The 12661-nt window shown below is 39.1% G+C and overlaps 1 protein-coding gene across 2 annotated transcripts in view; it reads left to right on the top strand.

The window, feature by feature from the left end:
- The first annotated feature begins 247 nt into the window (after positions 1-247).
- dnajc6 (DnaJ (Hsp40) homolog, subfamily C, member 6) overlaps positions 248-12661 on the top strand; it is a 131203-nt gene continuing 118789 nt past the window's right edge. The window contains exons 1-3 of one of the 2 annotated variants that reach the window (XM_078561295.1): positions 326-368; positions 1036-1131; positions 3113-3185. Coding sequence is in view for 1 of the 2 variants with exons in the window: in XM_078561293.1 (XP_078417419.1) it covers positions 1101-1131 (31 nt within the window). In the remaining variant the exon portion in view is untranslated. Of the gene's footprint in view, positions 369-1035; positions 1132-3112; positions 3186-12661 lie in introns of both variants that reach the window. The other variant, XM_078561293.1, reaches the window with a different exon arrangement.

Here is a 12661-nt window from a genome sequence, read left to right as displayed (position 1 = left end):
AAGTGCAATACATCCTTGTGATAAATGATGCAAAATGACTTTCATTGAACCAGCACAGCATTGTTGTTTTGATGTTAAGCAACTGCAGTTCCAGCAATTTTTTCATACCATCTGTCTGGGTCGTGCCTATAGCTGTTTGCTTCCTGTGCTGTTGTATAGTCCTGCCTGCTAGCACAGGATACAAACACATAACATTGCTGTGCATCAGCAGCCACGGATAATTGGATGCAATTTGAGTGACCTTTGACTGAGTGTGAATGACAAATCAAAGGTCAGCACTTTTAGTAATCTAGTTTGGCTTCCTGCACATTTCTGCAGTTGATACTGGGCATGTAGGTAAAGAGATTTAGCAACGACAGCAACTGGAGGTAGGAAGAAAGATTACTTTTTAATCCTTGGCACCAAAGATTTGATACAAAAAAAATCTTAAGTTTTCAGAAGTATATCTAAACAAAATAAGCATTTAAATATTATGTTCTAAAATACAAAAATGCCTGAAGCTTGTATTGTGTTATTGAGAAGAAGAGAATGCTATTTTTAAATTTCTATATCAAATGATTAACCAAGCGAAAGCTTTTAAAATCAGTTGTATCAGCAAAGCACAGCCATTGCTATGGGGTTCATTTTGCATGTTCATATTCAACATTTTTAAAAATTTGCTGATAAATTATAAGATGCAAGTTCTTTTCAAAGGATTGAATCATTTAAATTCAATTAGATTGTGGGTCATCTTTTGATGTGATTGATAATGTAAAGGTTATGTATGGAGAAAATTGTGTGCATTTCTTATTTAATAAGTTAATAAATCTTCACTTACTGCATACTATTTGTAAGGGTTTTAGGATTTAGAGTCTTATTATACAGATTGCCTCTATACAGAGGGATAGTGGGGAATGATATGTTAAATAAGAATCATATTTTGCTGCTGAGCTGCATTATCTCTTGTGCTGATATCAGTCCTACTCAGCGTTTTCCATGCTAATAATCAGAATTGCTTTCCACATGCTGTTTTTTTTTTCCTTCCGCATCTGACAGGCTGATGGAGGTTTAAATCTAGCAGCAGCAGTCAGCTGAAGCAGGCCCTAAACCACCAGAGACAAATGTGGAACCAGGAGAAGGCAAAATTAGAATGTAAGTAAATTTCAAAATATATAATTGCAAAAACAAATGTCCATAATGTTCTAGACACAAACCAAACATTGCAGAATAGTATTATATGAAATATACAAACATCTTATCAACCATTATTCATTACTAAGAATCTAGATTATCGACAATCTTCCTTTAACTATTATAATATGAGGGAAAAAATCTTTTTTGAGTAATTCTGAAATGATGAAAAATCAGGAAAAATATTCTGGAGCTGATATGACCTTGCTGCCCTCAATTTTCTTTCATTCATTGAAATTTATGCTTTGTCATTAAAATTGATGTAATGTCCTGATGTTTATTTCATGATATTCAAAAGATTATGATTTTATTTACTTCATTCTTTCATCCACGCAACTGTAGAAAATGTTCAGCTTCTGCTATGAAAGGATTTAAAATATGTGAAGATTGTAACTAGAAATTGTTTTCCAATATAATGCATAAATATACTGGGGTAAAGCATCTAGTCATAACATTGAGTTGATTTTATTACTTTCTGAATCATCTTCAGTCTCTGTTTGAATGTTGGAGGTTATATGTAGCTGTGCAGTGGAAAAATGCTAAGTATTTTTCTTGAATATGAAATTTGAATAGTTTCCTTAAGATATGGAATTTATATTTGAGACTGTTGATCTTGCCTTTTCTGTGGTAGCTAGAGTATGCAGTTGTTCTGAAGAATTGTTTAATGTTTGACAATTGTGTTAGTGCCTTCTATCGACAGTAATCCCAAAGGTCATGAACATCTGAAGCTCTAATGTTTTAAAACTGTAAGTTAAATAGTCTAAAGGAAAGGTATGTGGCACCATGTCTCCAATACAAATGTACCATAAAAATAGCTGATTATCTTTTTTTAAAGTGTAGAAATCCTGACTCATTAGAAATATGTGCACATAGTATTTCACCCCCTGAATAACATTGAACATGTGCCAAAAAGGAAATGTGGATGGTGCAGTGAGTTACCTTTTCACTTTTGGGATCTAGATTTAATTGTAGATGGATGGGATGAGAGTTTAAGGAGTTTAGGGTGCCTTGAGCAAGATTCAAAATGGCGATAAGTCGACAGTACAAAGCACTTCAATTGAAAAATTTATTCAGAGATGCTTTGAGAATAGTCAGAATGGGAAATAGAAATGTCAAACTGGTGCATTAGAAGGCTCTTTTCTGACCTGCAACTATTCCTTGTTTACCCGACCTGAGAGAGCACCTAGGGAGATGTATCGGGTGCTGTACCATGAACCTATTTTACACGGTACCTAAGGAAGTAAAGTTTGGTAGGATGGAATAGAAGGGCCTTTTCCCTGCCTCCAACACGTACTAAACATAACCTGGGAATGTTTGATGCAGATACAGGATGAAATTATGGACAGTTTTCTAATTCCCAGCACTGACATCCTTTCCCTTGACAAGCACATAGATGAGAAACATGCCTGTCTGGAAGTGTATTAATGGGAAAAGGAGTTGCAATTTCAAATATTAGGGGACACAATTCAGAATTGAGAAAATTCAGAGTAAATTAGGAGAATGGGAGAATGTTTTAAGCAAAATGTAATGGATTTGAGATTTAGAGTGTCAGCCGTGGTTTAGTTGGTAGCACTGTTGCCTCTGAATTGCAAGTCTCTGGGTTCAAATCCCACTCCAGGGCTTGAGCACAAAAACAGGGCAGTAGTGAGGGAATCTTTCAAGGGAGGCATTAAACTGAGGCCTGCTAGGGTGAATGTAAAATAGCCCATGGCACTGTTTTGAAGAAGAGCAGGAAAATTATTCTTGGTGTCCTGGCTGATATATGTGCAAATTGTCTCCCTGCATTTTCTACATTGCAATAGTAACTACGCTTAAGTGCTTCATTGGCTGTAAAGTGCTTTGGAATATTCGGTGGTCATCAAAAAATATGTAAGTGCAAGTCTTTCTCTTTTTTTGTGTGTTATACATCATGATGAATACCATTAAAATGTTCAATAAACAGATACAAGAAGCAATTGGATATATTTCTGGCGAAAGAAGGGATTGATGGCTATGATGAGAAGGTGATTGCTCAGGTAGGTTTTCATACAGTACTGGACTGATCGGTCAGGCCTAGGCATTTGCTAATTTCAATTCCAGTCAATTCTTATTTTTTATGTTAATGAAAGGCACAGAGATGGAGTTTATCTTTCCTAGCTCCATACATATGAACACAAAATACATAGCACAGATAGATATCGCACAACTGAGAAGTTTAGAAACATGTTCAACTTGATGGGACGTAAAATTTCAAGTGAGTACAGTTAATAATCAAAGTTCATTCTATCGAGAAGAAAAGCTTCTAACATAATTGAAAATTTTTTGTAAACTTTTGAATTTCAAAATTGTAATTATTTAATGGCTGGGTTACTAAATAAGCTACCTGTTGGAACAGTGCTGGGAAGATCCTTGTTTCTTGTGCATCCTGAGTTAGTTATTACCAATGAAAGCAGTAACAATTGATCTCAGTGCTTCTGGCAGAAAGGTAAAATCAGCCAGGTCCTCTGCTTTTGATCACTCTGCTGGGATATAGCTCCATGCTATGCAGTAGCTCTCCATGGGCCTATCTAGACTAGACAATGAGTGTCAGTAGGCTGCTTGATATGGAGGGGTTGGGGGGCACCATAGCATTATCTGATATCTGCATAACGCTCTTTGCAGCAGCTGGAAATGGATTTTGACTAATTGTGTGAACCCTGGCTAATTTTTCTTCTTAGCCCAATAATGCTGTGACCAATGCTTGCACTGCTGCTGCCACTCTGGTTGAGATCACTTAACTCAGTGTAGTTGTCTAATCGTAGTTGGGATCTTCTAAGTACATAATCAATCTGTTCCACATTAACTATTACATTTATCAACTGAGGATTAAGGATACAGGAATCATGGGGGTTGGATCATTTATATCATACAATCATGTAATTTTCAAGTGATTATATGTTTGCAAATAAGTGATTAAAATTGTTTTTCATAATAAATGCAGGTTCCAAATTTTGGGTAGAAGTTTGATACCGTATTTAATAAGATCATAAGAATTAGGAGCAGGAGTAGGCCATTGAGCCCATCAAGCCTGCTCCACCATTCAATAAGATTATGGCTGATCTGATTGTGGCCTTAACTCCACTTTCCTGCCTGCCTCATATCCCTTGATTCCCTTGTAGATCAAAAATCTGTCCATCTCAGCCTTGGATATATTCAATCACCTAGCCCCCACTGCACCCAGGATAGGGAATTCCACAGAATAACCTCCCTTTGAGAGAAGAAATTCCTCCTCAGCTCCATTGTAAACAGGAGACACCTTATTTTGAAACTCTGCTCACTAGTTCAAGATGAGGGGCAGCATCCTCCCAGTACCTAACCTGTCTAGTCCCCTCAGAATCCTATATGTTTCAGTAAGATCAATGGTTCAGGATGAAGCATCACCAATCAGGGGGAGATCATGTCTAACAAACTTGATTGAATTTTTTGAGGAGGTAACTAGGTGTGTAGATGAGGGTATTGCAGTTGATGTAGTCTACATGGACTTCAGTAAGGCTTTTGACAAGGTCTTGCATGGGAGACTGGTCAAGAAGATAAGAGCCCATGCGATCCAGGGCAATTTGGCAAATTTGATCCAAAATTGGCTTAGTGGCAGAAGGTAGAGGGTGATGGTCGAAGGTCATTTTTGTGACTGGAAGCCTGTGTCCAGTGGTGTACCTTAGGGTTCGGTGCTGGGTCCCTTGCTGTCTGTAGTGTACGTTAATGGTCTAGACATGAATGTAGGAGATGTGATCAGTAAGTTCGCAGATGATATGAAAATTGGAGGTGTGATAAATAGCAAGGAGGAAAAGACGATGTAAACGGGCTGGTAGGTGGAACAGTGGCAAATGGAATTTAATCCTGAAAAGTGTGAGGTGATGCATTTTGGGAGGTCTAGCAAGGCAAGGGAATACACAATCAATGGTAGGACCCTACGAAGTACAGGGTATCAGAGGGACCTTGGTGTACATGTCATAGATCTTTGAAGGCAGCAGGACAGGCAGATAAGGTGGTTAAGAAGGCATATGGGATACTTGCCTTTATTAGTCAAGACATTGAATACAAGAGCAGGGAGGTTATGATGGAGCTGTATAAAACATTAGTTACTCCACATCTGGAGTACTGTGTGCAGTTTTGGTCGCCACGCAATGGGGAGGATGTGGTTGCACTGGAGAGGGTGCAGAGGAGATTCACCAGGATGTTGCCTGGGTTGGAGAGTTTCAGCTATGAAGGGAGATTAGATAGGCTGGGGTTGTTTTCCTTAGAGCAGAGAAGGCTGAAGGGGACCTGATTGAGGTGTACAAAATTATGAGGTGCATGGGTAGGGTAGATGGGAAGAAACGTTTCTCCTTAGTGGAGGAGTCAATAACCAGGGGGCATAGCTTTAAGGTAAGGGGCAGGAGGTTTAGGGGGGATTTGAGGAAAAAATCTTTCACCCAGAGGGTGGGGCTTATCTGTAACTCACTGCCTGAAAGGGTGGTAGAGGTGGGAACCCTCACAACATTTAAAAAGTATTTAGATGAACACTTTAAATGCCATAGCATAAAAGGCTAAGGGCCAAATGCTGGAAAATGGGATTAGAGTAGATAGGGGCTTGATGACCAGCGTGGACACGATGGGCTGAAGGGTCTCTTTCCGATGTGTAAAACTCTATGACTCAGACAATGAGCCAAAGACCTGCCTTTGGGCAGAGGACATGTGAATGAATGTATGAAATAATTGAGACCCGGCACTGAATCCTGTGACACTCCATTAGTTACAGTTTACCGATCTGAAATTACCCATTTAGCCAGCTCTGTTTTCTTACAGTTAGTCAATCGCCTATTCACGCTAATTTTTTACCCCCAACAATATTAACCCTTGTAGATCCACCATAGTTCAGAATGTCTGCCACCCACACATTTTCTGCTTTATTTGGACTCGAGGGCCTGGAAAATCTTTTATCTCAGTAGAAGTCACCCTTACACTTTTGAAGGGAATTCTTGGTGCAAAGTTTTCTACTTGCTTTGGTGCTTCACTTATGTTTCTAGATAAGAAATGAGAGCAGCAATGGGTCAAACAGTCCCCTGAGCCTGCTGCAATTTTAAACATAAGAATTGGCATCACTAGGGAGCACACTGTGCAACAAAGTATGTTACTTTCAATGGGTTTGTGAGTTATATTAGGAAATTATTTTATAACAGGAACTGGTGTCAAGCCAATGCTTGTCAGACCAGTACTTGTATGGTGCAATGCACATTCTTTAGGCTCAAGATATACTCTGTCTCTCTGCCCATTGAAAAGGGGACTCAATTTCAAAATTCAGCAAATACTGTAAGTGTGAGATTGGTGAAGAAATTGCTGGAAATACTGGGAAGATCAGTTAACATTATTAAATAGAAGGGACAGATTTGACATTTTGGGTGTGTACTCTTCATTAGAACAGCTTTGATGAAGGTTACACACATGAGCATTAGAAATAAAAACAGAAAATGCTGGAAATACTCTACACGACCAACAGTATCAGGGAAGAGAAGAACAGCCAATGTTTCAGGTTGCTGACCTTACACCAGAGCTGGGAAAAGTTAGAAATGTAATAGATTTCAAGCAAGTGAAAGGAGCTTGAGAGGGCGGTGGTTGTTTGGGGGGGCTGGAGAGTGAAATGGAAGGTCTGTGATAGGGTGAAAGATGGGAGAGATGAAATGGCAAAAGGCTTCATGGTGCTCCAAAGGGAGTGGTAATGGGACGTGAAGGAACAAAGAATATCTTTAGAGTAGGTGTAAATGGAAGGATAACAAACAGCTGCTATTCAAAAGCAAAATTAAAAGATAAAAAGAGAAATACAAGAGTGAAAAAAGCAGTCAGGAAAGAAAAGGAAACAAATTGGGGGCAGAGGCTATTATCTAAAATAGTTGAATTCAATATTGAGTCCAGAAGGCTGTAAAGTGCCCAATCAAAAGATGAGGTGATGTTCCCTGAGCTTTATTGGAACACTCCAGGACAGATGGGGTGAGGTGGCGAGTTAAAATGGAAAATGGTAGGCTGGCCAGAAGCCTCCAAGGCTGCCTGCTAGCTTTCAGTTAATTAGCCGGAAGGAGGTTTTGGAATGATTAGTTTGGCTGGGGGGGTGGTGTGTGTGTGTGTGTACAGGGCAGAGAGGCTGCAACTTTCTTTTCGCGTGCTACTGAAGGAGCACTCTGACTCTTCCTGGCTCTGCAAAGAAAAGCTCTTGGGTTATCTCTGCTTTCTGCCAACCTACATCAGCCTGGCAGGAAGGTGATTGCAGCTTCCCAGTTCAGATCCTGGTTAAAATGCAATCAAGTTTCCATTGATGTATAGGACCCCATTTGTATAAGTTCATGAGGACAACCCCTCTGCACCCCCTAACCTGCTTTAGGCAGTTGCCATATCTGCCTAAGGAACCCTGTAGGCTGGAATGCCTCAAAAATGTTGAGTACCAACATGTTCCCACCCTGTTTGCACTGAGCAGCTGGGGTTCTAGAAGGGATACAGCAAAGGTTCACCAGAATGATATTTCATAAACTTGGTTTATATTCCCTTAGAAGGTTAAGGTTTGATCGAATTGAGGTGTTTACAGTAATAGGATTCAGGGGTAGATACAGAGCAACCACTTCTGCTGATGGAAGAATCCAGACAAGGGGGAATAATCTGAAAATCAGAGCTGGGTCATTTAGGAATGAAACCTGGAAGGACATTTCATTCAAATGATTGTGGAAATTTGGAACCTCCCCTCAACAAAAGGTTATGGATGCTGGGTCAATTAAAATTTTTAAGACTGAGATTGCAAGATTTTTGCTGGATAAAAGTATCAAGGGATATGAATCAAATATTTAAATTGAATAGTGGAACAGGCTTGAGGGGTTAAATGGCTCACTCCTGTTCCTATTTTCCAGGGTATTACCAGCCTTTTGTGCTTCTCTTGTTTAATGTGTGAACCGAGGCAGTGAGTCTTTGACAAACTAGGGATAAATATTGGTCATTATGCTAGGGAGAGCCCAGTGTCTGGGATTATTTTATGTCTATCTGATGAGAAACAGGACCTTGATTTAACGCCTCATTAATGATGTGATATTACAAAAATGCAGCTCCCACTCAGTACAACATTGAAGTGTCAGCCTAGATAATATGCTCAAGTCCAAGAGGGGGCCTTGAACTCAGAGACAAGATTGCCATTATTGATCCAAGTGTAACATTAAAGTAGGAGTGAGCTTCTTTTGCCATCCTTGTCAAAGTGCTCTTAAATTGTAATACTTTAATGGCCACCCTAGGATTAGCATTCTAGTTCATTGCAAAACCACTTATCTTTCAAGATTTAAATTAAAATATTCACCTCTTTGGGTAGTGAAAAACAAATATAGTGCAAAAACTGATTGCTATCATTTGAAATATGTATTATACATACTATGTTGGAGCAAAAACTAGCTTGCTTTTTAACCTGGTCTTGAAGACTATGTACTGCTTCAGGGAATTCATTTACTAGTAAAGCCATTGGTGGAACTGGGAAAAACTAATTTTAGAGGTTTTTTTCTTTTGATTTTCAAATCACTATTATGATTCTGATATATGTATTTTAAAAAATGTAATAAAGTACCTCTCTCTGTTTAAGAATAGTAGATTCTACACAATAGGTTGGATGCTAGGCTGCCTCTAAATGGAGGTTTGAAGGAATAAGATACAAAGAACAGAATGAAAGACAACAATAAGTGTATAGGCATCTTTCGTCACTAAAATCACCCACCCACACTGTCAGATGTCATTGAACAGAAGGTGTGAAAGCAGGGGTGAAAAATATATTAAAAAATAAACATGCTTTTGCTGCAATATATTGCTATCATTTGAGAAATGTATGATACACATCCACAGTTTTTATGCTATGTCTTTTATTCAGTAAACAAAGAGATGTATGTATTATTTTAAATCTTGAATGATAAGTGGTTCTTCCAATTGTTGTGATCCCAGATAAACCCCCAATTTTGTTATGGTCTCATTTGAGACCACTAACATTTTTATTTAAAGAAGAAGAAATCTGAAATCCCAGTTATTTACTGAGAGAATGGAGCCACAAAGTTCCACAATTCAAACCAAAAGAATTATTTTACTATACAAGAGTCAAACAAAGCAAACACTAAATAGGTAACCACCTATATTCTAAAACCCAGAATCAATATAAGTTAAACATGGATTAACAAGCAAATTGTTGTTGATCATAAATTACACATTAAAAGGCAGATACAACTAAGACAGATCTTATGAATTGGCTCAGCATTCCACTCAGTATATCTGTCAGCAATCTCAGTCACAAGTCCTTCAAAACTCTCAAAGAATTTCAGCTCCTCCTTTCCCAGGAACTTAACCTGGTCTCCAGCTGACAGCAGTGTGCAACCAATCTGAATTACATCGGCACAATCTTCACCAAAAATGGCATACATCAGCAGAACCTTCTCAACTCTGCTTATGATGTTTTGGATGGCATAGATACACCAATGTTATCTTCAAGTAACAGAAAGAGCTGCAGAAACTGTAGATTTGCTTATTCTCGATCTAACCCTCTGTCTTCTTCAGCCTGCCTGTACTGCACCATTGGAATCATCATTTATTGAGCTCTGATGACTTTCAACCAGTTCCAAGCTCCCCAGAAATTTTGGTTTTCAATCTCGGTTTCAGTTTTAGATTTCACTAGAAACTGCAAGGCCCTCAGTTTCCGCTTTCGGGTTCCCTTTTCAATTTGGGCCTGTCTCAAAAAATAAAAGCTTTGTAATCATAGATTCCATCACACAGTGAACTAGAAGTTTTTGTAGTGCCTACAATTGACAAACAGTTAAGCTACAAATGCACAATATGCATTCCAGGATCACTTCTGTTTGAAGCTGGTGCTACCAGTGCTGTGATATTCATCTCATTTACAATTTGCGGATGATTCCAGAGTGCAAGATTAAGTGCTTGTCTACTATCACCCAGAGATCCCTGTCACTTTTGTCTTTAGCTATTTCTTTAAGATTTCTAGTGGACATTAGGCAGGCTCAGGCTCGACATGCATTACAACTTTGACTTTCATTTTCTGGCTATTGACCTGCGCAACATAAAAAAGCAGAGACTTAAGTAAATACAACAAATGGATATGTGACTTCTGAATTCCAAGGCACTGCCAGCAGTTGTTGACAGGCTGTGGTTAGAAAAGGCCTCCAGCCTGCTGTAATCAATTTTTCCCCCAAGGTGTGATTTTTTTTTTCAAATGAGAAAAGGTCATTCTTTCTCTATGGGCAATCCTCGTTTATATTGAAAATTTATTTCAATTAGTTTCTGACTTCAGCCCAGTCTCACACCCACACTGTATACTTCACCTACGAAGCAAACGACTTGTTGGGAATCATGAAAGTTGGCCAGCTCAGGCTGCTTCTTAAAGGGAGTTTATTGTTTGAGTCACTGTTAAAATATATTGCATTTGCAAATACATATTGTTGCATTTTGCTCCATGTAGGTAATTGATTTTACTTTGTGATCTGTCATGTTTGCACTTTGTTTCTCTCTGTAGTTGTTGGTTTATATTTCACTGTACAAAGTGAGAAAGACAGGATTTCCTTTGTGGCTTTCCATAATGTTCTATGATTATGATGAGGAAGGAGGAGGATGCAGGCTTAAGAAAAATTATGATAAAGGGCCAAAAATGCAGGTGCAATCATAGCAGAGGTGTTTTCCGCATTCATCATTATCCTAGGATTTGTATTTATGGATTCCTCTAAATGTACTGGTCATGTAATAGGAGAAATGTCAGTGGCCTTTGATTTACAAGATGGGTTGTTGGCTAATTGTACGATCAACTGGATGATAACCTACAGTTAGGGATATACCTTCCTGTAGATATGAAAGTTGCCTAATATGAAGCTTTAGTGCTACTGGATTTTTCCAAGTTTCCATGGGGATCAGCAGCTCTATCAAGTAATCTTCAGTGGACACAAATTTGAAGCAAGCAGAAAATGGTGTGTTTGAAAGAGGCAACATCTTAATTTTCCCTGTATGAAGTTGGATAGGGTGTTGAGCTTTCAATGGGTGACAAGGTTCCTTCAAGTTCAAATCAGCAGAGACGCCATGACAACAGCATTTATGCTTTTCTTTCTTTTTTTGTTTGTGATTTGGGTGCCGCTGGCAAGGCCAGAATTTATTGTCCATTACTAATTGTCCTTGAGAAGTTGGTGGTGAGTCACCTTCTTGAATCATGCTGTTTGTGTGGTGTAGGTACACCCATGGTGCTGTTAAGTAGGCAGTTCCAGCATTTTGACTCATTTTGTTGTTTCTTCGTTGCTATTTCCAAATCTGAATGGTGTGGAACTTGGGGGAGAACTTGCAGATGGTGATATTCCCATGAATCTGCTGCCTTTATCCTTTTACATACATATGAACATACAAATTAGAGCAGGAGTAGGCTGTTCAGCCCGTTGGGCCTGCTCCTCCATTCAATAAGATCATGATCTAATTGTGGCCTCAACTCCACATTCCTCATACCCACTAGGTGGTAAATGTTACAATTGCTATAGTACATCTTGTAGATAGTACACACTGCTCCTGCTGTGCACTCCTAGTGAAGGGAATAAATGTTTTAAGATTGTGGTTGGGATGTTGACCATGCTGGCTGCTTTAACTGTTGTTGGAGATGCATGCATCCAAGCAAATGGAGACTATTCTATCACACTCCTGATTTATGCCTTGTAGATGGTGGAAAGGCTTTGGGGTGTTCGGAGGTGAGTTACTTGCTGCAGTATTCCTGCCTTTGACCTTCTCTTGTAGTTGCAGTATTTATATGACCGGTGAAGTTAAGTTTCTGGTGAGTGTTAGGATGTTGATGGTGGAGGAATTCAGTGATGGTAACCCCATTGATTGTCAAAGGGAGATGGTTACAAACTCTATTTTGTTGGTGATAGTCATTACCTGGTACTTGTGGCATTTACATTACTTGCCATTTAGCAGCCCAATCCTGAATGTTGTCCAGGCCTTGCTGCATGTGGGCATGAACTGCTTTAATATTTGTGGGCTTGAGAATGGACAGAGCACTATGCAGTCTTCAGCAAACATCCCCACTTCTGACCTTGTGATGGAGGACTGTTGATGAAGCGACTGAATATAGTAGAGCCTTCAGTGATGTCCTGGGGGGTGAGATGATTGTCCTCCAACAACCACAACTGTTTTCCTTTGTGGTAGGTATGAATCCAGCCATTGGAGACTTTAGAGTGACCTATTGCCCACATGAGCAGAAAGTGTTTGCATTCAAGATGTTAAAATGATCCAGGAGTCTCTTTCCAGTGTTGGAAACAGAATTTGGAGAGTGTAATCTTCGATATAACTGACTATTTGTAGCTGTGATCTGCTGTTAGGAAAATTGCAACATGCAGAAACTGGCTCCTTACTGAAGTAATGAGAACCAGACATCCATCAGCCTCTTTAGGAAAGGAGATTAAGGAGGCACAGTCTTTATCCAAATCTATTTGCAAACTTTATCGTTCCC

Source organism: Cetorhinus maximus, chromosome 17 (genome assembly GCF_964194155.1).
Source record: "Cetorhinus maximus chromosome 17, sCetMax3.hap1.1, whole genome shotgun sequence".
NCBI classification, from domain to species: Eukaryota; Metazoa; Chordata; class Chondrichthyes; order Lamniformes; family Cetorhinidae; genus Cetorhinus; species Cetorhinus maximus.
This window is presented reverse-complemented; position numbering and strand designations above follow the sequence as displayed.